The following is a 23,112-nucleotide window of genomic DNA, read 5'->3' on the forward strand; positions in this document are numbered from 1 at the left end:
AACTACGCCCGATCGTTTTCGCGTAAACTGAGTGTGTGTGTGGGTTAACATGAGAAAAAGATGGTGACATGGGAAGAGATGATACTCGAGCTAAGTCAGGTAACTTGGCATGATGGGTGGACATGGGATGTCCGACCCCCAATTGATATTGACATTTGCAACCTGTTCATCGAGTTACCTCTGCCTTGTGATGCATGTCGCGCGAGAATTTGATCATGCTATTGCACTATGGAAAAACCAGCTTTCCGCAAAAATCAGCATACTAGTGTTATGTCATACTTCGTATTGCCTTGTTCCATATCATGGGTTGCTTGCGAGTACATTCAAAGTACTCATTGGCTTGCCACTGGTTATTTCATTGACCAGGTAAGAGAGAACATGAGATGGTGAAGAGTACCTCGGTGACGTTCCTGCGAGCTAGGACGTTTCCTAGTCAGAATGCGTGTAGGTTAAGGCGGATGTCATGGGTTCACGCTTTCAACCAAGATCTCCGCTATTGGATGAGTTTGGTGTGTTGGCCTTCAAGGCCCTATCTATGTAAGACTTGACCTCAACGGTCCTTATTTGTATCAGACGGTATTTATGGATTTAAGACTCTTGTTATTCAGTTTATGTGTGTTCAGTGAGCATTGATCTCTGGGATCACTAAGCACGTACATTCGACGATTTTGACCTACAAGTCAGGGTCCCTATAGATAGGTGGTGCTATCGTACGCCCACGTTACCGGATACTTCAAACCACCGAGGGTAACAACTGCGATATTCCACGAAGGGCTCCCCCCACAAGGGGTCCACGAAGAAGCGGCCTTGTCTATTCCACCATGGCTTACGTCCACACAGGACTAGCCTCACTCACGGTAGATCTTCACGAAGTAGGCGATCTCCTTGCCTTTTACAAACTTCTTGGTTCAATTCCACAACACGAAGTAGGCGGCTCCCAAGCGACACCTAACCAATCTAGGAGGCACCATCCTCCAAAAGGTAATAGATGCGGTAGAACGATGAACTCCTTGCTCTTGTGCTTAAAAAGATAGTCTCCTCAACACTCAATCACTCTCTCACATTAGGAGAGATTGATTTTGTGGAAAGCAAATTGGGGAGGCCAGAGATCAAGTTTCAAATGGTTGGATTGGAATCTCTTGATCTCAACACATGAGTAGGTGGCTCTCTCTCAGAAATATGGATCTGACAAGTGGGTGTGTGTTTTGAGTGCTTCCTATGCGAATGAGAGGAGGTGGAGGGGTATATACAGGCATCCCCCCAAAATCCAACCGTTACAACATTATTGCCCAACTCGGTGATACCAAAATGAATCTCGGTGGCACTGAGTTGCACAAAATGTAGCAAGGTTTAAATTCTCGATGAGAATCTCGGTGGCACCGATTCGATGACCTAGGTCAGTGTCCAAATCTCGGCGAGGCCGATTTCAAACTCGGAAATGCCGATTCCTGAAATCTGCTCAACAGAAAGTTGGTCACATGTTTTCGGTGGCACCGATGTGAAACTTGGTGGTACCGAGAGATTAAGTTTTGGCAAAGGATCTGTTAGTGAAAAAATCGGTTGGTCCGAGTGGGAAAAGTTGGTGGCACTGATTTTGCTGTTTTGGCTTGGGACAGAGATATTTGTGGGAGAATGACTGAATATTTTTGGTGGCTATATCTAAGCACTTGAGCAATCAATTCATCATAATACCTCACCCATTCTAATAATATTGACTTTCCTATGGACTCAAAAAGTGATTTATCACAAATGTAAAATGAGAGTCCTCTTATTTGAAGCTTGAGCCAATCCTATTCATTTCCTTGCATCAAGGGGTTTCTCCTCACAATCCTTTAGCCAATGCATCTTTAAACTTTTCTGAAATATACTTGGATAAGATCATTAGTTCAGTGATACATATATCGTGATTAATTACCAAAATCACCTTAGGGAGCAATTGTGCTTTCACTTATCGAACTATATGTTTTTCAGAACCGAGTCAACCGCAAATCTCGAAGCATCAGGTTACATTACGTGTCAATCACGAGGCAAGTTCATACCTTGCAAGTCTTTTGTTTATGCTTTCGTAAAATCATAGTTACAAAATTCTTTACTTACAATATCTATTCATTGCATTAAGTAAAACCATATTTAGTATTATCTAATCATTGATGGGCAATGAAACTCTGAATAATAACACCATGATAGAAGGTGAAATTCACTAGGAAGAAACAACACAATAGATTGGACCCGGGTTTGTTTACATTAGTATTCTTGTGTTAGACACGTTGGCCGATTCTTGAACTTTGTGACTTGTTTAACATGAAGTCGAGTATGTGTTTCTCTGGTTTATCGAACTTGAAGAAACAAAAACCTACTTAAAGAAGTCAATGAATCTTCGAAAAATTCAATTCATCTCCCGGTAGCACGTGCTTTTGGCACAAAACTAGTTTCAAAATATCAAAAGAATCAAGACAATTTTTTATGTGTTCTTAATCATATCGGAATGCTACCTCCAAATTTTGAAGCAAAAAGTTAAGCATTTTGGCATGAGTAGAAAACAAACAAATTTAATATCAAATGTCATCTTAAATTTGTCTTTTCACCGATGAAACAATACCACTATGTTTCGCATAAAAATTGCCAAGTATGCTTGCGACACTAACATGAACATTCACAAAAAGTTTTACAATTTTTTAAAAACATTTACTAATGAATTTATTCTTTGGTCCAGGAAAGGGAAAGGAAACATGTCTTCATCTCTAACCTTTGACCCTTTTCCCGTTAGTCACTCTTCCCACCTCTCACAGATCTCCTCCCCGCCTGAAGCCGCCACTCCGCTCCCGAACCCTAACCCTGCGCGCTCCCGTAGGATCCAACCGGCCATCAAGCGGTGGCGCTATCGAAGATGCGGAGCTCTATAGCGACCTATCGGGAGAGCCTCTCCCGGCTCGCCGGCGAGGTCGACGACGCCACGGCAGACGAGGTCCCCGCGCCGTGGCCATCTCGGCGCGGAGACCACGCACCTACGCCTCCGTCGTCCGGGCGGCGGAGGCGGTACACCCGTCCGGACCCCGCCGAGCCGGACGAGGTAACGGGTCCTTATTCTATCCACGCATGTCTCGTGTTAAAATGGTCCGAGTGGTGGCTCCCATTGTTTACCCGCTGCTATTCGTTCGCGAGTTTGAGTGCGTAGAGTTGTTAGATATAAATGGCTTAGCCTGCTCACGCCAGATATTAAAAGGCAATTCGAGCCGATGAGCTAATCCTTGCTATTTGACTAGTTTGTGCGATGTTGAAGTTTTAGTCTGTTAACTGATAATTTTCTTGGAAGTTCACTGAAAAATGTGAAATAAAATCGTTAGGCTAGTGGTTAGCTAAAGGTATTGGGAAGTGAACCACCTCTGAAGAGAAGGTATGCTCCAAATGAATGCAATATGTGGTGATATGTTAACTGTGCATATTAGTCTGATAATATATATGTGATGCAAGTGATGTATATGTTGCTACCAGAAGTTTATTGATTGATTATAAGTTTATAACAGGGCTTTTATTAGATGTTATTGATGTTCCAGCACTCTCCAAATGTTGGATTGCGTAGCAAACTATTATTTGTTATGGTTGGGCGAGGCTTTAATACATGGTTGCATGATTTGAACTTGTTCTGAACACATATTCATGTTGTATTTCTATGTGGCTAACTGTGGAAGTGGAGCAGTATCAGTGCAGGTGCCCCCTGATGCAATAGCATTTTTTGTTGTAGATTTCTAAACTCAAGGAGGATATTGAAAAACTTCAAACTTCTGAGGCTGAAATAAAGGCATTGTCTTTCAATTATGCTGCCATGTTGAAGGAAAAGGAGGTATGCATGATTGAAGGTCTCCCCCCCTCCCCTATTGCGTATCTGTTTATCAGAATCAGATCACTGATGCTGAAAGCATTGCTTTTTAGATGCTAGACGCGTGCATTGAGCTTCTTTGGCAGCTTAGTGCCAGTAAAACAGTTAATTCGTTTAGTGGTAAACTGGTGATGCCATTTGAAAGCACACAATTTTTTGATTAACTCGGTGATAATGTGGCTCACAATATCTCTGAGCATCCAGCGGTGCATATGTTATGACAGGAGCAACTGGTAAAATTTCGTGAAGAAAATGGCTCATTGAGAAGAAGTATGGAGAGCTCTAACTATAAGGCAGTCTCAGGCAATTCTAATGTAATCGAGTAATTTGATATCCACATCTAGTATTGATCACTTAGCCTGCTGTATGCCACGTACCAACTTCAATTTTTATAGGGTGCTTTGCAAAGATCACCTAGCAGAATGCAAAGAAACACAGATCAAGAAAAAACATTGAGCTTCTTAAAGCAGAATGAGTATGGTGGTGGTGCTTCACAGGTTATACAGCAAAATGGTCCGCACCCATTGCCAGGGCATTATAAGGTATAACTATAAGCAGTGTCATTACGACATGTTTAATCTATAAATTCATAATTTCTATTGTGTTCACGCTTCACTCCTCTCTGCAAGTTATTGACAAGATTGTGTTTTGTTCTGTCATTACCTGTTAAGAAGAACAGCACGCTGCAAGAAACAACTATTACTCTTTATTGAATGCATACTATGTTACAGGGAGATGTACTGGAGGAAGAAAGAGAATATTTTGCTGCTAAACAGGCTAGTCTTGAAAATGAAATTAAACAATTGAAACAGCAACTCAGGCGCTATTCAAACAAAGAGGATGAACCAAAAAGGAGGTTAGAAGGTATGTCAGTGCGAAAACTAAGCTGTTCCAACTTGAAGTAGTTTGCACAACATCTTGTATTGCATTTTTTTTTGGTTTAAATATATTATTTCCCCTCAGATGAAAACAAGAGGAACGAATTTCTTCAGCAGCAGCTAAATGAACTGAAGGTCAATAGAGAGATGGTAAGTTCATAGTTAATATAAATACAAGACAAATGGATACATTGATTATCTGCACCTCGGGTCTGTGTATGCTTCTCTACCATTGGAATTCCTGTCCTGCATTTGGATGACAGATAGGACTCCATGGTTATATTTATTTGGTTACCCATGTTTTTAAGGCGTCCTGCCTTGGACGCTTAGGCGGCAAGGTGCCCTGGCGGCACCTTAAATTTTATCCACCTTATGCGCTTAGGCGTCAAGGCGCTGGCTGCCTGCTGTAGGATCCCTTACCGCCATCAGCACATTGCTGGCTACATATGGAATAATGAGCGTGCTGTATTTACACTTCCGCAGGTAGCAGCTACCACGGAAGAGTTGCGTAAGGAATTAAGTGAGAAGAAAGCAGAGTTGAGATGCCTGCAAGATGAGTTGAGTACAAGGGACAATGAGCGTGCATCAGATGGATCTCTTCAGAGCCTTCGAAGTATGGTGATGGCTCTACAGAAGGAGAATTCAGATTTGAAGGTCTAAATTAACATAGCAATTGCGTAAATGTTTAAGTAATGCTTAAAAGCGATCATATATTTACTGCAGGTTTATGAATATTGTTATGCCATAACTGTAACTAGACTCACTATGTGGCTTAGGAATCTGACAACAGGGTCTTTACTTCTGTAGATAGCGAAGGGCAGGCTTGACAAAGAGCTCGTTAATATGGAAAGTACCACACAAAAAGTTGACAATTGTAGTTCTGATATTAACAATGTTTCTGATGTGGAAAAGGTAAAATATTCTTCAGTTGGGATTTACGCATATTACAAATCTAATTTGGAATGTGGTAGCTCATCCGGAAGACACATGGGATAGACTGTTTTATTTGTTAGGTTCAGAGCTTTGAAGTGAAATTATAACCTTAATGTATACTCCCAAAGTCCCAATTTTGTACTTTGTTAAAGTAAAATTTCTACAATTTAGCTAGTAAGAGAGCAATCTTACACTGTGAAAAGTAATAGGCTGCACATTTCTCTATGGATACCTTTTAACCCAAGTTATGGACCTGCAACACATGGTTTGTTAGTGTACAATATTACTAAGTATAGATTCTCAAGAGAACAAAAATACTAATGTGCTTGTAGTTACGCTATGAAGGTTAAGGAAGAGATGGCTTCATTGAAGAAAGTTTTACAGGGCGCTTCTCATGAGCGAGACAGAGCATTACAAAATTTGTCTCGGCTGAAGCAACATTTGTTAGATAAGGTAATACTCTAATCTCAATTCTTAGTTCCCACACTTGTAATTGAAGCAACACATGGTTGTGGAGGAGCAATTCCACCTTGCTGCTACAATGTGTAGAACACAAGTGTTAAAGGAACAACTTCAACGTGTTAGATATTGATCGAGGTGGAGATAGGGCTGATATGTCAACATGGGTTCAATCCAAAACTCCTAGAGCACAAGACCTAGTCCAAGATCTTAGATTGGAACACCAAGCTCTATTATAGGTTGTCGGGTACATAGTTTGGGTTACAAACTAGAGGCGATGACCTCCATTTATAGGGCTTTCCGGCTTTGGGAAGCCTTCATATCTCACTTCTACTTAGAGTTGAAACACTCCAGAAAACATTACTTAAGATTCACCATTCTACTCATAGCTACTTGTACCTAGAAGACTCTAGAAAAAGTAGCTAGGGTAAAGAAAACAAAGGAAATACTACCTTAGAGTAGAAGTATCTAGAGATAGCCAAACAAATATGATGTATGATTTTCTTTTTCTATCCTCGTCTATTGTTCCTCATCATTCTCCCCTGGTTTTTTGAACTCGACCTCGAGTTATCTTCATAGAGCGCTTCTTTTGGATGGCAGAGAGTCAAGTCCGCAACATTAAAAGTGTTGGATATACCCATGTCGCTTGGAAGATCTATCACATAAGCATTATCATTTATCTTCCTCATGATAGAGAAGGGCCCATACCTTCACTGTCTAAGCTTCCCTTTAACATCTAAAGGCGCCTCATTTTACGGAGGTAGACCATCACCTTATCACCAACTTGGAATGATTTCGGCTTCCTTTTGCAGTCAACAAGTTGTTTATATTTCTAATTTTGTGCTTCCGAAACACCACGAATCTCTTCAAATAACTTGGTGTAATTATTTGCAAATGACAATGCTGATTTTGTGATTCCCCTTGATGGTAGCTTCACCAGGTCCACCACATGTGTTGGAACTCAGTGTAGACAACGGAAAAAGGACTCCTTTCGTGGATCTATGTTTGTGTTAGGAAGTATTAGTATTAGTCTAGGAGTCCTTATTAGTCTATTAGTATTAGTCTAGGAGTCCTTATTAGCCTATGTTTACTTTCCTTGCACCTCAAGTCATGTGTAATATATATATGCCCCTTGGGCCTTCAATACAGATAAGTTGCTTTCCTAACATGGTATTAGAGCCTAGGTTTAGGTCACCTTTGGCGCCGCAACTCGCCTCCTTTTTTTTTACGGTCTTCGTCTTCGTCGATCTATTCTTGGATCGATTCCATCAGCTGCTACCTACGACGCGCCGTTGTGCGTCACGGCTGCCTGTCACGTCTGCCTTTGCCCCAGCCTCCAGGTCCTCGCACAACCCGATCGAATCTCCGTCTGGCTGGAGGCGGAGGAGACGCCGGCGATGGCGCTGTTGCCCAACTGCCCCCCGGATCTCCGAATCTACGACTCGGTTTACGATTGTGGGCCGTCTTCGCGCCGGGAGCAGGCTGAGCATAGATCGCGGCTGCTGGACAAGATCCGCGACTCATACCGCAAGGCGCTGGAGCGGCTGAATCTCAGGGCGAGGCCCGGCATGGCGGCGCGCTTCCTCCGCGGCGGGGGTTTCTGCTTGGGCTTGGTCGATCCGGTCTCCAACATCCTCGCCAACACACTCGTCTCCTACGGGCGCGCGAAATCGGAATCGGACCTCGTCTACGTCCCCGAGGAAAAACTGAGGGACCTGGATCGCCGGTCGCTGGACGGCCTGGTCACCTTCCTCACTCGCTTCTTCCCCTACCTCCCCGACTGCCACGCTCGTGCACAGGGCTGCCTTCTTCCAGCATGTTTGTGTGCTCCTACCTCTGCCCAGTGCTTGCGTCCTGCTGCTGCTCGCGTGTTGCTCCGTGCCTCTGTCTACTGCCGCTAGCTGGTTCTGTGCTGTGCGGTTCTAGCTGGGCCTGATTATGGCGGCATGCTAGCTTCTGCTCCGTTCCTATTTTGATTTCAACAACAATAATAATAATAAAACAGTACAATGTCTTCTGCATACACGATGGATTTTGCATCTTTGTGTCGTGTATGCTTCCTAGCTTTTAGCTTGTTTTCCGCTGCGTCCACCAAATCCGTTGATATTTTGTGTTTTCTCACGTCATGCGAGTTCACCATACCTTAGTCTGTCAGCCTTTCTCCAGTCCTGATCCTTTTTTTTATACAACTTTTATGGCCTATTTGTCCTTGTTGTTTTCTATAGGATTTTCTGGACTTCTTTTGTATTGTCGATCTACGTCCATTGTGCATTATCCGCCGAGCTTCTTTCGCCGACGGTTGTCGTGGACTATGATTTTCCGCGCAATGCTTTATTCTCTTGATGTGCCATCTTCTTTTGACAACCCATCTTCTCTTGATACTTATGTTGTATCTTCAAGTGATGCGGTGTCTTCCTATGATCTGACATCTTCTTTTGACAACCCATCTTCTCTTAATACTTATCTTGTATCTTCAAGTGATGCGGTGTCTATCTCTGATGTGCCATCTCTTCGTTATCTCCTTCGGCGACTCGACAAGTTTTGAAGACTCTTCATGCTACAACGACACTCTCAAGACGCGGATTTGGATTATCATTTTTTTTTAGTATTACACTTCTTCAAATGCAATGCTATTGCATACGCTTTGCATTTGAGGGGGGGTGTTAGGAAGTATTACTATTAGTCTAGGAGTCCTTATTAGTCTATTAGTATTAGTCTAGGAGTCCTTATTAGCCTATGTTTACTTTCCTTACACCTCAAGTCATGTGTAATATATATATGCCCCTTGGGCCTTCAATACAGATAAGTTGCTTTCCTAACAGTTTGGAGTTATTGTAGAACTCTGCAAGAGATAAAGCCAAATCCCATTGCCCCTTTCTTTCTCCACAAATGCAACAAATCAGATTACCCAAAAAATTGTTCACCACATCAGTTTGTCCATCTGTTTGTGGATGGGTAGTGCTGGAAAATTTAATCCAGTGTTGAATTGCTTCCAACATAGCCGGTCCGAAGCGCAGGTAAAGGAGAGGGTTGTGATAGGCTTGGCGAGCCAACGACAAAACTCAGCCACTCTTATGAAGATGAAACCTAAAAGATTTTTATTGGGGCGTAACCCTCTCAGCGACTCGCCACATTGGAACTCGGGTGTGGTGTCAAATGGGCAAGGGCCGGGTCGTCACCACCTTGGTGGCGCGCCATATCTTGATCTGGATACGGTGGCAAGTGAGCAAGGATCGGGTCGTCGCATCCTTAGTGGCGCGCTACATCGATGACCGGGTGTAGTGGAAAATGAGCAGGGGTCTTCGCATTTGACTCGATGAGTGTGAAGGGTAAGGAAGCTAGCTGAGCCTAGGAGGATCCGCTTGGGTAGCTGGAACGTAGGGTCCTTGACGGATAAGCTTCGGGAGCTAGTTGGTACAACGGTGAGGAGAGGTGTTGATATCCTTTGCGTCCAAGAAACCAAATGAAGGGGACAAAATGTGAAGGAGGTGGACGGTATCGGCTTCAAGCTGTGTACACGGGGACGTCTGCAAACAGAAATGGACTAGGCATCTTGATCAACAAGAGCTTAAAGTATGGAGTGGTAGACGTCAAGAGACGTGGGGATCGGATTATCCTAATCAAGCTGGTAGTTGGGGACTTAGTACTCAATGTTATCAACACGTATGCTCCGCAAGTAGAACACAATGAGGACACCAAGTGGGAGTTTTGGGATGGGTTGGAGGACATGGTTAGGTGTGTACCGATTGTCGAGAGGCTCTTTATAGGAGGAGACCTCAATGGCCATGTGGGCACATCTAACGGAGGTTTTGAAGGAGTGCATGGGGGCTGTGGCTATGGCATCCGAAATCAAGGAGAAGATTTCTTAAGCTTTGCTCTAGTCTACGACATGATCGTAGCTAACACTCTTTAAGAAGAGGGAATCACATCCAGTAACTTTTAGTAGTGGTCAACACTCTAGCCGGATTGATTTCATCCTCTCGAGAAGAGAAGACAGCGTGCGTGCCTAGGATTGTAAGGTGATACCTGGAGAGTTTTGTCCCTCAGCAGAAGCTTGTGGTTGCTGACTTCCGCTTTTGGATCGTGTCCAGTGGGACAAGCGTGCGAAAGTCGATAGAACGAAATGGTGGAAGCTCACGGGGGCGGTAGCCCAGGCGTCCAAGGAAAGGGTCATTAAGGAGGGTCCTTGGGAGGAAGGAGGTGATGCAAACAATATGTGGATAAAGATGGTGACTTGCATTCATAAGGTGGCCTCAGAGGAGTTTGAAGTGTCTAGGGGAAGAAGCGAAGCTAAAGATGCCTGATGGTGGAACGATGATGTCTAGAAGGCGTCTGTTAAGGAGAAGAAAGAGTGTTTCAGACGCCAGTACCTAGATAGGAGTGCAGACAACATAGAGAAGTACAAAATGGCGAAGAAGGCTGCAAAGTGAGTTGTGAGTGAAGCAAGGGTTCAGATGTCTGAGGGCCTCTATCGGCGGTTAGACACGAAGAAAGGCGGAAGGGACATCTATAAGATGGCCAAGATCCGAGAGAGGAAGACGAGGGATGTTGACCAAGTCAAATGTATCAAGGACAGAGCAAACCAACTCCCGGTGAAGGACGGGGAGATTAAACATAGATGGCGAGAGTACTTCGACAAGTTGTTCAATGGGGAGAATGAGAGCTCTACCATTGAACCGGATGATTCCTTTGATGATGCTAGTAGATGTTTTGTGCCACGAATCCAGGAGTCTGACGTCAAGAGGCTTTAAAAAGGATGAAAGGAGGCAAGGCGATGAGCCTTGAGCAAACCAACTCCCGGTGAAGGACGGGGAGATTAAACATAGATGGCGAGAGTACTTCGACAAGTTGTTCAATGGGGAGAATGAGAGCTCTACCATTGAACCGGATGATTCCTTTCATGATGCTAGTAGATGTTTTGTGCCACGAATCCAGGAGTCTGAGGTCAAGGAGGCTTTAAAAAGGATGAAAGGAGGCAAGGCGACGAGCCGTGATTGTATCGCATTGAGGTGTGGAGAGGTGATACAGGACAAACCCGTGGGTGTTGATCTTTCACGAATTGGAGGGGGATTCCTCAAGAACACGAAGAACACGGGGATGAACGTGATTGTATCGCATTGAGGTGTGGAGAGGTGATACAGGACAAACCCGTGGGTGTTGATCTTTCACGAATTGGAGGGGGATTCCTCAAGAACACGAAGAACACGGGGATGAACAGGGAGAAATCACAAGAGAAAACACTCAAGAACAAGACAATCACACATCCACTAGACTCATCACACACAAGATCCACAAGGGTACATAAACAACAAAGGGAAAGTAAGATACATGGTAGAGTTCATCCCAAATCCATGGGGAGATGGGGCCTTGAATCCACTAGGGGATCTTCCCTCGTAAGGGGCCTTGGCATCCACTACGTGGTCTTCTCACATGGAGGCATCTCCATGGGAGGAGGTAGTAGATGGAGCTAAGCTCAATAAGTAATTGTCAATACATAGCTAACCCTAGAATGGAGGTGGGGGTGGAGTATATATAGTGCTAGCCACGAAGGGGTAAGTGGGAGAGAGATACAAGGCCAAAAGCCACGGCTGTGCACAGGGGGTTCCGGACGTCCGGAGGATGTCGGTCGTCCGACGGCTTGAGAGGGTCCGGACGTCCGGAGCGTCTCGGACGTTCGACGATTAGGCTCGGTTGAAGTGGTGTCGGATTTTCGGAAGACGTCGAACGTCCGGAGGGCGTTTGTCGTCAGGACGCTGTAGAGTGTCGGACGTCCGGACGCTGAGTTCCACAACTCCGTCTTCTTCCGTCTCCTCTTCCACGTTTCCCTCGCGGATGGTGTAGTCTTATGCAGGTGCTGGCACTCCTCGTCATCCGTTAAGCTCCGACAATACCTATGCATGCACACAAGAGGAGTGTCAAGTAGTATACCATCCTCGAAGGGCACAAGATGACACGTGTAAAGGAGAAGATTCACCTTTGTATGTTTTAAGTAGACGTTGCACGTGTCACTTGGCAAACCGTGGGATGCTCCGTATCAAGAGGCCTTGGGGACATAGCGATAGTATGGCTAACTCATTTTTCGGGCAAACAAGATGCCAAAAGAATGGAGATGGAGTATATTAGTACCAATCTTCAAGAACAAAGGGGATGTTCAGAGTTGTACTAATTACCGTGGAATTAAGCTGATGAGCCATACAATGAAGCTATGGGAGAGAGTAATCGAGCACTGCTTAAGAAAGACGACAAGCGTGACCAAAAATCAATTTGGTTTCATGTGTGAGAGGTCGACTATGGAAGCTATTTTCTTGGTACGACAAATTATGGAGAGATACATGGAGCAAAAGGACCTGCATATGGTGTTCACTGACTTAGAGAAGGCCTACGGTAAGATACCGCGGAATGTCATGTGGTGGGTCTTGGAGAAACACAAAGTCCCGACCAAGTACATTACCCTCATCAAGGACATGTACGATAATGTTGTGACAAGTGTCCGAACAAGTGATGGTGACACTGATAACTTCTCGATTAAAATAGGATTGCATCAGGGGTCAGCTTTGAGCCCATTTCTTTTTGCTTTGGCGATGGATGAGGTCACAAGGGATATACAAGGAGATATCCCATGGTGTATGCTCTTTGTGGATGATGTGGTGCTAGTCGATGATAGTCGGACGAGGTTTAGTAGGAAGTTAGAGCTATGGAGACAAATCGTGGAATCAAAAGGTTTTAGACTTAGTAGAACTAAAACTGAGTACATGAGGTGCGGTTCTAGTACTACTAGACACGAGGAGGAGGAGGTTAGCCTTGATGGGCAGGTGGTGCCTTAGGACACCTTTCGATATTTGGGGTCAATGCTGCATCGAACCATAGCCGGATGGATGAAGTGGCGCCAAGCTTCTGGCATTCTCTGTGACAAGAGAGTGCCACAAGAGGTAAAAAGGCAAGTTCTATAGGACGTTGGTTCGACCGGCAATGTTGTTGGCGTTGAGTGTTGGCTGACTTAAAGGCGACATGTGCAATAATTAGGTGGCTGGAGCAGGAACGGGAAAAAAAATTGGATCGTGGGGACGAGTTGCGGCGTCCGGAGACCTAAACCAGGCTCTGATACCATGTTAGGAAAGCAACTTATCTGTATTGAAGGCCCAAGGGGCATATATATATTACATATGACTTGAGGTGCAAGTAAAGTAAACATAGACTAATAAGGACTCCTAGACTAATACTAATAGACTAATAAGGACTCCTAGACTAATACTAATACTTCCTAACAATGCGCATGTTGAGATGGATGTGTGGCCACATAAGGAAGGACCGTGTTAGGAATGATGATATAGAGATAGAGTTGGAATAGCACCGATTGAAGAGAAGCTTGTCCAACATCGTCTGAGATGGTTTGGGCATATTTAGCGCATGCCTCCAGAAGCTCCCGTGCATAGCGGACGACTAAAGCATGCTGATAATGTCAAAAGAGGTTGGGGTAGACCGAACTTGACATGGTAGGAGTCCATAAAGAGAGATCTAAAGGACTGGAGTATCACCAAAGAACTAGCCATGGACAGGGGTGCGTGGAAGCTTGTTATCCATGTGTCAGAACCATGAGTTGGTCGCGAGATCTTATGGGTTTCACCTCTAGCCCCAACTTGTTTGGGACTAAAGGCTTTGTTGTTGTTATTATTGTTGAACTGCTTCCACAAAGTGAGCTATAATGCAGAAAAAAAACTTGCTATCATGTTCTGAGATGATGGACCTTGAAACTCATGAAGTCTGATCACTTCTCGAAAGAATAGGTTTGCCACATGATGAGCATGTTGTCTTGTGGCATGGGATGAAATGAGCCATCTTAGAGAATCTGTCCACGACCACAAAAACAACATCACTCCCTTGTCTTGTTTTTGGGAAGCCCAAGCCAAAGTCCATAGAGATATCCTCCCATGAAGCAACAAAAATAGGCAAGGCATGTATAACCCTGTATTGTGAACTTGGCCTTTGCAGGTTTGACATATGGGGCACCGCTGAACAAACATTCCAGCATCTCTCTTTAGTTGTGGCCAAAAGTAATGAGCCTCCTGGTTAGCAGTAGTCTTGTTGCTTCGAATATGGCCATTAAGATCACTCGAATGGAGCTCTCTAACCAGTGTCACACGTAGAGAACTTCTTTGAATGCACAAACAATCATTTTTTAAGAGACAACCATCTTGCATCAAATAGTCACCACCTATAGTCTGGCCGCTTGTGTGCTTCACCCAAATATGGTTAAAGTCTTCGTAAGCCTCATACAACTTCTTTATTTGATCCATGCCTGGAAGTTTAGCCTCAAAAGAAGTCAAGAGGCATGCATGACGACTCAAAGCATCCGCCACTCGGTTAGTTGTTTCAGATGTACGCACGATGAGATAATTAAACCTTTTCAGATATGCTGCCCATCTTGCTAACATGCGATCCACATGCTTTTGATTTCTAAAATGCTTCAAGGTTTGATCTTCAGGCAACAACTAGACTTCCCAAGTTTCCAAAGCTCTGAAAACAGTATACAATTCTTGCTGATAAGTACATTGTAAACAGTGAACTCCTCAGCAGCAACTAGACTTCTCAAGTTTTCAAAGCTCTAAAAATGGTATACAGTTCTTGCTGATAAGTACTCCATTTCTGCCTTACTTCACTTAATTTCTCACTGAAAAAAGCAACGGGCTTCCTTTCTCGAGATTGAATAGCTCCAATGCCTACACCACTTGCATCATACTAACTCAAAAGTCTTGTTGAAATCAGGTAACACCAGAACATGAGCTTGTAAGAGTTTTTGCTTGATATCATTGAAACTAGCTATACCCGCTTCTGTCCATTGAAACTTTCCTTTCTTCAAACACTTGGTAATTGGTACCATGATAGTGCTAAAATTCTTCACAAACCGCCTATAAAAAGCTGCAAAGCCATGAAAACTTACCTCAGAGATGGTCATCGGAGTTGGTTGGCCTTTCTTGGATTGTTTCAACCTTAGAATCATCAACACAAATACTGTCGCATGTTATGACAAACCCTAGGAAAAGAAGTTGTGTCCGTAGAAAAACACATTTCTTCAAGTTGACGTAGAGCTCATTTTCCTTTAGCACTCCTAGCACCTTCCGAATGTCATCAAAGTGTTCATCCTTATCCTTGCTATAGATCAAGATGCCATCAAAATAAACCACAACAAAGTGGGATAAGAAGGGCCGAAGGACTTGGTTCATCAAGTGCATAAAGGTACTTGGTGCATTTGAGAGTCCAAGTGGCATGATTAGCCACTCAAACATCCCTTCCTTTGTCTTGAAGGCTGTTTTCCATTCATACTCGGGTCTGATACAAATTTGATGACATCCACTTCTTAAATCTAGCTTTGTGAACACTGTTGTTCCACTAAGCTGATCCAACATATCATCCAGACGGAAAATAGGGAATCTATACCTTACGGTGAACTTGTTAATGGATATACTGTCCGTACACATGGGCCAATATCCATCTCTTTTAGGTGTGAGCAGGGCTGGTACAACACATGGGCTTATACTTTCTCGAATGTGCCCCTTATGCAGCAATTCCTCCACTTTCTCTGTCAATATATCATGCTCTGAAATTCTGCTAATAAGCCACTTCCCTTTCCCGGAATTTCAACAGCTGGGTGCCCTTCATCTTTTACAATAGTGCAACACACAAATCTGCCTCCTTCAAGTCTTTCATAAACTCATTAGAGGTCTGGGAGATAGTTAACATACTTCTCCCCTCCTTTGAAATATTACCATCAGTTTTGTTTGGTAGAATAATGATCTTTCTCTTGTTCCTAATGAAAAATTAAGAACTTTCCTTGCCCTTGTGTGTAGCATCCACATTAAATTGCCAAGGTCTCCCAAAAAGAACATGTCTGGCGTCCATACATATCAACTACATCACACAACAAATTTGAGCGATGGTGCTTGCCCAAAGAAAGTGGCAGGTTGCATTGTTTGGTGATCCTCGTATTCACTCCTTTCTTGATTCACCCAAGAGTGCAGGGGTTTGGATGATCTTGAGTTTCAAGCTTTAAATGGTTCACCAACTTCTGGGAGACAAGATACTCGCAATTGCAACTATCAATAACTAATTTGCACACCTTGCCATTCATGGTGCATTTGCCCTCAAATATTTTCTTCTGTTGTGTCGTCAGGTTGCGGTGTGGAACATATGAGACGCCGAATCACACATACCACCTCTTCACCTTCCTCTTGTCCCTCTACATCTTCAGATTCGTATTCTTCCTCATTGTCTTCACCATCATGGATAGTTGTGTTAACAATTTTTCTTAGTGAGCAATCGCTGGATATGTGTCCCTCTTCACCACATTTATAGCACTTTGGGTCTTCATTTGCCTTACCTTTGCCTCTAGTTTGCTTCGGGATGGGTTGGGTCTTCATTGTCTTTCTTGTCCTCACAAACCTGTCGGCCTTCGGTATGAGGATATGGAGCCTCCCGGATCTCCTTGAGCTGGACGCGCCCTTTGATGACGAGGAGATCTGGTGCGCAGTCAGGAGATTGTCGGCGCGCAAGGCTCCGGGACTCGACGGCTTCACCATCGAGTTGCTGCGCGCCTGCTGACCCACGATCAAGGCTGACCTCGTCGTTGTCTTCCGGCAGCTCTATGACCTGCGTGGACGTGGATTCTCGCGCTTGAACCAAGCGTTGCTCTTGCTGCTTCCCAAGCGTGCTGACGCGGGCTGCCTGTGCGATTATCAGCCGATCAGCCTCATACACCTTGTTGCCAAGATTTTCGCCAAGGTGCTCTTGCTCCGTCACACGCCACGGCTCGACGCCCTCGTCGGCAACAACTAGAATGCCTTCATCCACGGGCGAAGCCTGCATGACTTGTGCTGGTCCGCCAATCTGATCGCTTGCTGCACCAGCTGGGCGTGCCACACATCTTATTAAAGCTCGATCTAGCGCGGACTTTTGACTCGCTGTCCCGGCCCTTCCTATTCGAGGTGTTGAGGCAGTATGGCTTCAGGGACAAATTTCTAGAGTGGGTGGGGATTCTGTTATCCTCAGCCAACACCAAGGTGCTGCTAAATGGAAGCCCTGGCCCCCCTATTTGGCATCGCCAGGGTGATTCCATGTCACCGCAGCTGTTCGTCCTCGCCGTTGACACCCTCAGCCGCCTGTTCAAGCGCGCCACCGAGCTCGGCGTCATCCGACAACTGCACCCCACAAGGTCGATCCCCTCATCTCGCTGTATGCGGATGACGTGGTCCTATTCTGCCATCCTCTGCCAATCCTCTGCCAGAAGATATCGAGGCCGTGAGGGCAATCCTGTTGCTCTTTGGCCGGGCATCTGGGCTACACGTCAATTTCGCCAAGAGCACTGCTACGCTCATCAGATGCAACGACAACACAACGAGGCCCATCGTTGAGAGCCTGGGCTGCCCTATTGTTGGCCTCCCCATCACATACCTGAGGTTGCCCACATGGAAGGCCTGTCTCATGAATAAAGCGGGCTGCCTTGCCTTGGTGAAATCGGCGCTCGGTGCAATCCCGCTACACCAGCTGCTAGTGTTGGTGCCGCCAAAGAAGATCCTCAAGATGCTTGAGAGGATCCAGCGAGGGTTCCTTTGGGCCGGCCGCGTCGAGGCTAACGGTGGCCACTGTCACGTTAGCTGGCGCCGGGTTGCGTGCCCAAAATGCCTTGGTAGGCTCGGTGTGCACGACTTGGAGCGCACCAACATGGCACTGAGGACTCACTGGCTATGGTTCAGCAGAACTGATGAGCGTCGTGCATGGGCTGGGCTCGACCTCCAGTTCTCTGCTAAGGAGCGCGCCTTCTTTTCCGTGAGCACCCACATGATCATTGGGAACGGCGAGAGCACTAGATTCTGGGTGGACCGGTGGATCACTGGGGGCTCCGTCTACGAGATCGCGCCCCTGCTCCATGCTTGCATCCCCAAGCGATGGAGAAAGAGCAGGACGATGACCGAGGGCTTATAGGCCCACCTTTGGGCGCGCGACATCCACGGCGTTCTGGGAGTCCACGAGATCGGGCAGTACTTGCTGCTTTGGCGTCTCCTCGAGAGCGTGTCACACTCCATCGAGCCGGATAAGCTGGTTTGGAAGTGGAACGAGGTCGGCACTTACACCGCTAGATCTGCCGACCACGCATCCTTCCACGGATCGATCGCCTCCGATGACTGGAAGCTCATCTGGAAGAGCTGGGCGCAGCTGAAAGTGAAATTCTTCCACTGGCTCGCCAGCTTAGATCACTGCTAGACGGCGGATCGGCTCGCTCGGCATGGATGCAGCACCATGCGGCTTGCCCCTTGTGTGAGCAGGCCCCGGAGACGTTGCACCACCTCTTGCTATCATGCCCTTTCTCGCGGCAGGTTTGGCATGAGCTCCTTGCTTGGGTGCGCGCGACCTGCAGGCCGCCCGACAACGAAAGCTCCCTGCTTGACTGGTGGCACCATGCTAGGCAGGACACGCCTCAGCTGATGCGCAAGGGACTTTGCATCCGTGGTGCTTCTGACACCCTGGATGATTTGGAAGCATAGGAACGATTGCCTTTTCGATCGCGAGCAGCCGTCCGTCCACACTCTCGTGGGCAGGATCAAAGACGAGACCAGGCTTTGGGCCAATGCTGGTGCCAAAGGGCTTAGGGTTGTGCTGCCAGCCTCATGGGATGTGCACTAGTGACCATCCGATATGTGTAACCACCTCCTAGAAGGGCTGTAATTTCACAACTATCTCTCTCTTTTCAATGAAATGAAACACAAAGGTCCATTGCATTTTCCCGAAAAAAAATAGGGCAGCAGGAGTTCCATCCAAAACTCCTAGAGCACAAGACCTAGTCCATGATCTTAGATAAGAACACCAAGTTCTATTATAGGTAATGGGGTAATAATCTGGTTATAAACTAGACGTGGGGACCTCTATTTATAGGGCTTTGGGAAGCCTTCACATCTCACTTCTACTTATAGCTGGAACACTCTAGAAAACATTACTTAAGATTCACCATTTTACTCATAGCTACTTATACCTAGAACACTCTAGAAAAAGCTAGGGTAAAGAAAAGAAAGGAAATACTACACTGGAGTAGAAGTATCTAGAAGTAGGCAAACAGATTTGACATATGATTTTTCCTCATCAGTGATTCAGCTACCTAATAAGATGGAGAGAGGATTAGGTTGTGCATAAGCTATTACACGTAACTTCATTTGAACAATGTAGTATGTTACGTGCTTTATGCAAAACTTTATCTGCTTAAAAAGAAATAGAATGATGTAGTAGTAACATTCTTAATAGCAAACTTGTTATTCTTCTTAGGACCTTGAAGACCAAGAAAAGATGGATGAAGATAGCAAAGTCATTGAAGGGTTGCGGGTAATCTGTGAGCAGCAAAGAACTCATATAGTGCAGTTAGAGAGGGCATTAAAGGTTGAGATTACAAAGCAGGAGGAGAGTAAGAAGACCATAAATGATGAACGCTTGAGGTCAAATGAACAGATAGAAGATCTGCAATACAAGCTTGCAAACTGTATGAGTGCACTTGAATCAAAAGATCAGGAACTGCTTAATCTGCAGACTGCCCTTGGACAGTACTATGCCGAGAGTGAAGCAAAGGTGTTTGAAACGTTCAAACTATCCTTGCTTTGAAGCCTAATGTTTCATATTTGCAAGATTTCCTTGATTTTTTTTGCATTTTTACATATGATACAGGAACGACTTGGGGGTGATTTAGCTATGGCTAGAGAAGCATTGGCTAAATTATCTGAGTCACTGGAGGTAAGAACTGCTAATACCTCCACTTTGCTTCAGCAAGCATTTCTCATCCTCCTAACATACTATTATCAGTATAATTCAACTCATTTTCACCCAATTGATGAAATTTCTTTTGAGTGAAGGCCTTTGTAGTAAAGAAAATATGCTTCTGAGTGCGTGTACTTTGATTTCTAAGCAGTGTAAGAATGTTATGCTGCCATTTCTGAATGTCATCACTAAAGCTATTAGATTTTGCAGGTGGCAAATCAAGGAACCGAAATTTCAAGAAGGGAAAAGGACGAAGTAGTTGCCAAACTTTCTCAAGCTGAGATGATGTTAGCGGATGGGAAGCGCTCCATGCAGAAGCTTGAGGATGACAATTCAAGATTAAGGCGTGCGCTAGAACAAAGCATGACAACAGTCAATAGGATGTCACTTGATTCAGATAACTCTGTTGACAGGTGCTGACTGTTGCCCTCTCTGATGGTCTTGATGAATACGTATGTGCACACACAGATGGTATTTGTTTTATGCATTGAAACAGGCTCTGGCATACTACATACTGCGTGGTAGCCTACTATGTACTCCCTCCGTACCTAAATATAAGTCTTTTAAGATATTTCACTAGGTGTCTACATACAGAACAAAATGAGTGAATCTATACCCTAAAATATGTCTATATACATTCGTATGTAGTCCATTAGTGAAACTCTTAGAAAGACTTATATTTAGGAACGGAGGGAGTATACCTTAAAAACATTCAGAATTTTGCAGAACAATCATGTGCACAGTAAATCCCACCAATAAATTTCGGGGCTCAATCCTTTATAGAAAAAATAAATACAAAAGGTGGAATAACCTATAATTAGTGATTGGCACTTGTCTGCTGGCTATTTGGTGGCCATATTGTGACATCTGTAAATGTCAAACATATCTGAAAACGGTGATCATATTTATGCTGAAGTTTTATTTCTCACAGGATGTTCCAACTGGATGTACTGTTTGTGCTTTTATTTTCGCGTGAGCTACGTGGATATATGATAAGTGAATTTCTCTTGCAGACGAATTGTGATTAAACTACTAGTTACATACTTCCAACGGAATCACAGCAAAGAGGTGATTGACTCCTTCACATTATTTATGGTATCATGAAACTAACCAACTAGAAAATTCTCATCAATTAATATCCAAATATCGTGTGGTACATCCAGGTATTGGATCTTATGGTTCGGATGCTTGGCTTCTCTGAGGAGGACAAGCAAAGAATCGGTTCTGCACAGAGCAATGTTGGTAAGGTTGTTGTCCGCGGTGTTTTGGGTCTTCCTGGGCGCCTAGTTGGAGGAATTGTTGGTGGAAATTCAGCAGGCAAATCTACACATACACCCCAGGATAACCAGGTGGGATCTTTTTGTCTGTACTTTGTTCTTCGCATGATGATGTGCTCCCTCCGTTCCTAAATACAAGTCTTTTAAGAGATTTCACTAGGGGTCTACATACGGAGCAAAAGAATGAATCTACACTATACAATATGTTTATCTACGTCCGTATGTAGTCCTCTAATGGAATCTCTAAAAAGTCTTATATTTAGGAACAGAGGGAGTATTTGTTAATGGAGTAATCATATCTCTGTTGCTTCAAAATATGGGGGCCACATGAAAGCCAGAAACAAGTGACATTCTAAGTTTGGTTAAATTATAACCTAGTGCTACTTCTTATTTTCTCAATACCCTAAGTTCCAAATATTTGCAGTCCTTTGCAGATCTCTGGGTGGACTTTCTACTCAAGGAGACAGAAGAAAGGGAGAAACAAAAAGCTTCGGAAGCCGCCGCAAGGCTTTCACAGGAAGAGAACCAAACTAGGAGTGCATCAAATTTACAAGCATCACAGCACATTGCAAATCCTGGCCTTTCCACAAAGCCACAACAGTTTGGTCGCCCAGATTCCTATGAATTCCGTATGGTTCCACTTGCTTCCTCGATATATACATCCACACAGACGCATTTGGAATGATCCGAACTAAGTATATATTGCTGGATGACTTTTTTCCTTTTAAGTCTTACATGTGCCTGGCCTTGAGCTATTTATTTCATTTGTTGACAATGTGGTAATTTTAGTCCATTCAAAGTTTTTGGTCTCTCTCCCTCCCGGTGGCATCTAAGGAAATATGTAAATGGACCATGTCATTCAACAAAAGGAACAATTCACTATACAATATATATATGCTTCCTGTCTACTGGGCCAGTTGTTGCCCTATAAAGATGAGAATTTGTGTGTTCCAAGTCAAGGTTTTGTATCATTAGAAAAAAGAGAAGCCACTCGGGTTCTTTGCTAGTAAACTTGCAGAGGGATTTATTTATATGTAAAACATACGCATTCAGTCCTTTCCAGTTTTTTTTTATGAACATGGATTTGTTTCTACTTGTATACAAGTCATAGAGCAATGTGTAGAATTGCACATCGAGGTTACCAACACATGTTTTTTTTTTTGGAGAGTAAGCAATCGCGTACCTTAGCTTTATACTCCCTCCGTTTCTAAATATAAGTCTTTTAAGCGATTTCACTAAGGGATTACATACGGAGGAAAATGAATGAATCTACACTCTAAAGTATGTTTATATACATCCGTATGTAGTCCTTTAGTGAAATTTCTAAAAAGACTTATATTATGGAACGGAGGGAGTAGAAGACATTCGTATTTACAGAGAGTTACAACACAAGGCATGCACTGGACATGCCACCGAAGTCCTAAGACTACTCCACTCCCAAGCCAAACTCTATTACTCACAAAACACACTAGCTCCGGTACATCCAGCCAACACCCAAGAACGAAGAGTGCTACGCACCACTGAGGAACGAAGAGTGTCAAGCACCCCCGGTAAACTGTGGTATAGTGTACTGGGTGGTGCGGTAAAAAACTAGACCGTTGCGGTTCTTCCATAATTGCCGGCAGATCAAAAGGATCAAGGAGTCGAAACCTTTTCGTTGTTTTGACACCACCCGAACACGCCGCTCCGTCCATCAGTCTACCAAGCAGTCCTCAGCTGATGTAATCAAGGTGAGGTCGATTCCGGCCTGTGCAAAGCAGCTGTGCCATGCCTGACGCGTAAAACACATTGCAGTAGGATGTGATCGACCGTATCCTCCTCCTGCAAACAAATGTAGCATGGTGATCTCTAATCCTGTAGGCCATGCCTAAAGCGACGATCCGTGGTCCATAGTCGA

At 44.5% G+C, this 23,112-nt stretch overlaps 1 protein-coding gene across 1 annotated transcript; it reads left to right on the forward strand.

The window, feature by feature from the left end:
• Positions 1-2,751: 2,751 nt before the first annotated feature.
• On the forward strand, positions 2,752-22,147 carry LOC123412450 (golgin candidate 4-like). The gene is made up of 15 exons (XM_045105397.1): positions 2,752-3,070; positions 3,743-3,841; positions 4,102-4,191; positions 4,273-4,419; positions 4,609-4,741; positions 4,841-4,905; positions 5,239-5,409; positions 5,563-5,667; positions 6,034-6,141; positions 19,456-19,752; positions 19,849-19,914; positions 20,149-20,351; positions 20,952-21,006; positions 21,102-21,287; positions 21,640-22,147. Exons 1-15 carry the CDS (start codon positions 2,888-2,890, stop codon positions 21,898-21,900), a joined length of 2,169 nt encoding a protein of 722 aa, XP_044961332.1. The 5' UTR covers positions 2,752-2,887; the 3' UTR covers positions 21,901-22,147.
• The last annotated feature ends 965 nt before the right edge of the window (positions 22,148-23,112 follow it).

The sequence above is a fragment of the Hordeum vulgare genome, chromosome 7H, assembly GCF_904849725.1.
Source record: "Hordeum vulgare subsp. vulgare chromosome 7H, MorexV3_pseudomolecules_assembly, whole genome shotgun sequence".
Taxonomy (NCBI): Eukaryota; Viridiplantae; Streptophyta; class Magnoliopsida; order Poales; family Poaceae; genus Hordeum; species Hordeum vulgare.

Bases quoted from the DNA above. Each gene is read 5' to 3' on its own strand.
- LOC123412450 (XM_045105397.1), top strand. From the start codon at position 2,888: ATGCGGAGCTCTATAGCGACCTATCGGGAGAGCCTCTCCCGGCTCGCC. The intron at 3,071-3,742 runs GTAACGGGTCCT...TTTTTGTTGTAG, and splicing joins ACCCCGCCGAGCCGGACGAG to ATTTCTAAACTCAAGGAGGA. The intron at 21,007-21,101 runs GTGATTGACTCC...TGGTACATCCAG, and splicing joins AACGGAATCACAGCAAAGAG to GTATTGGATCTTATGGTTCG.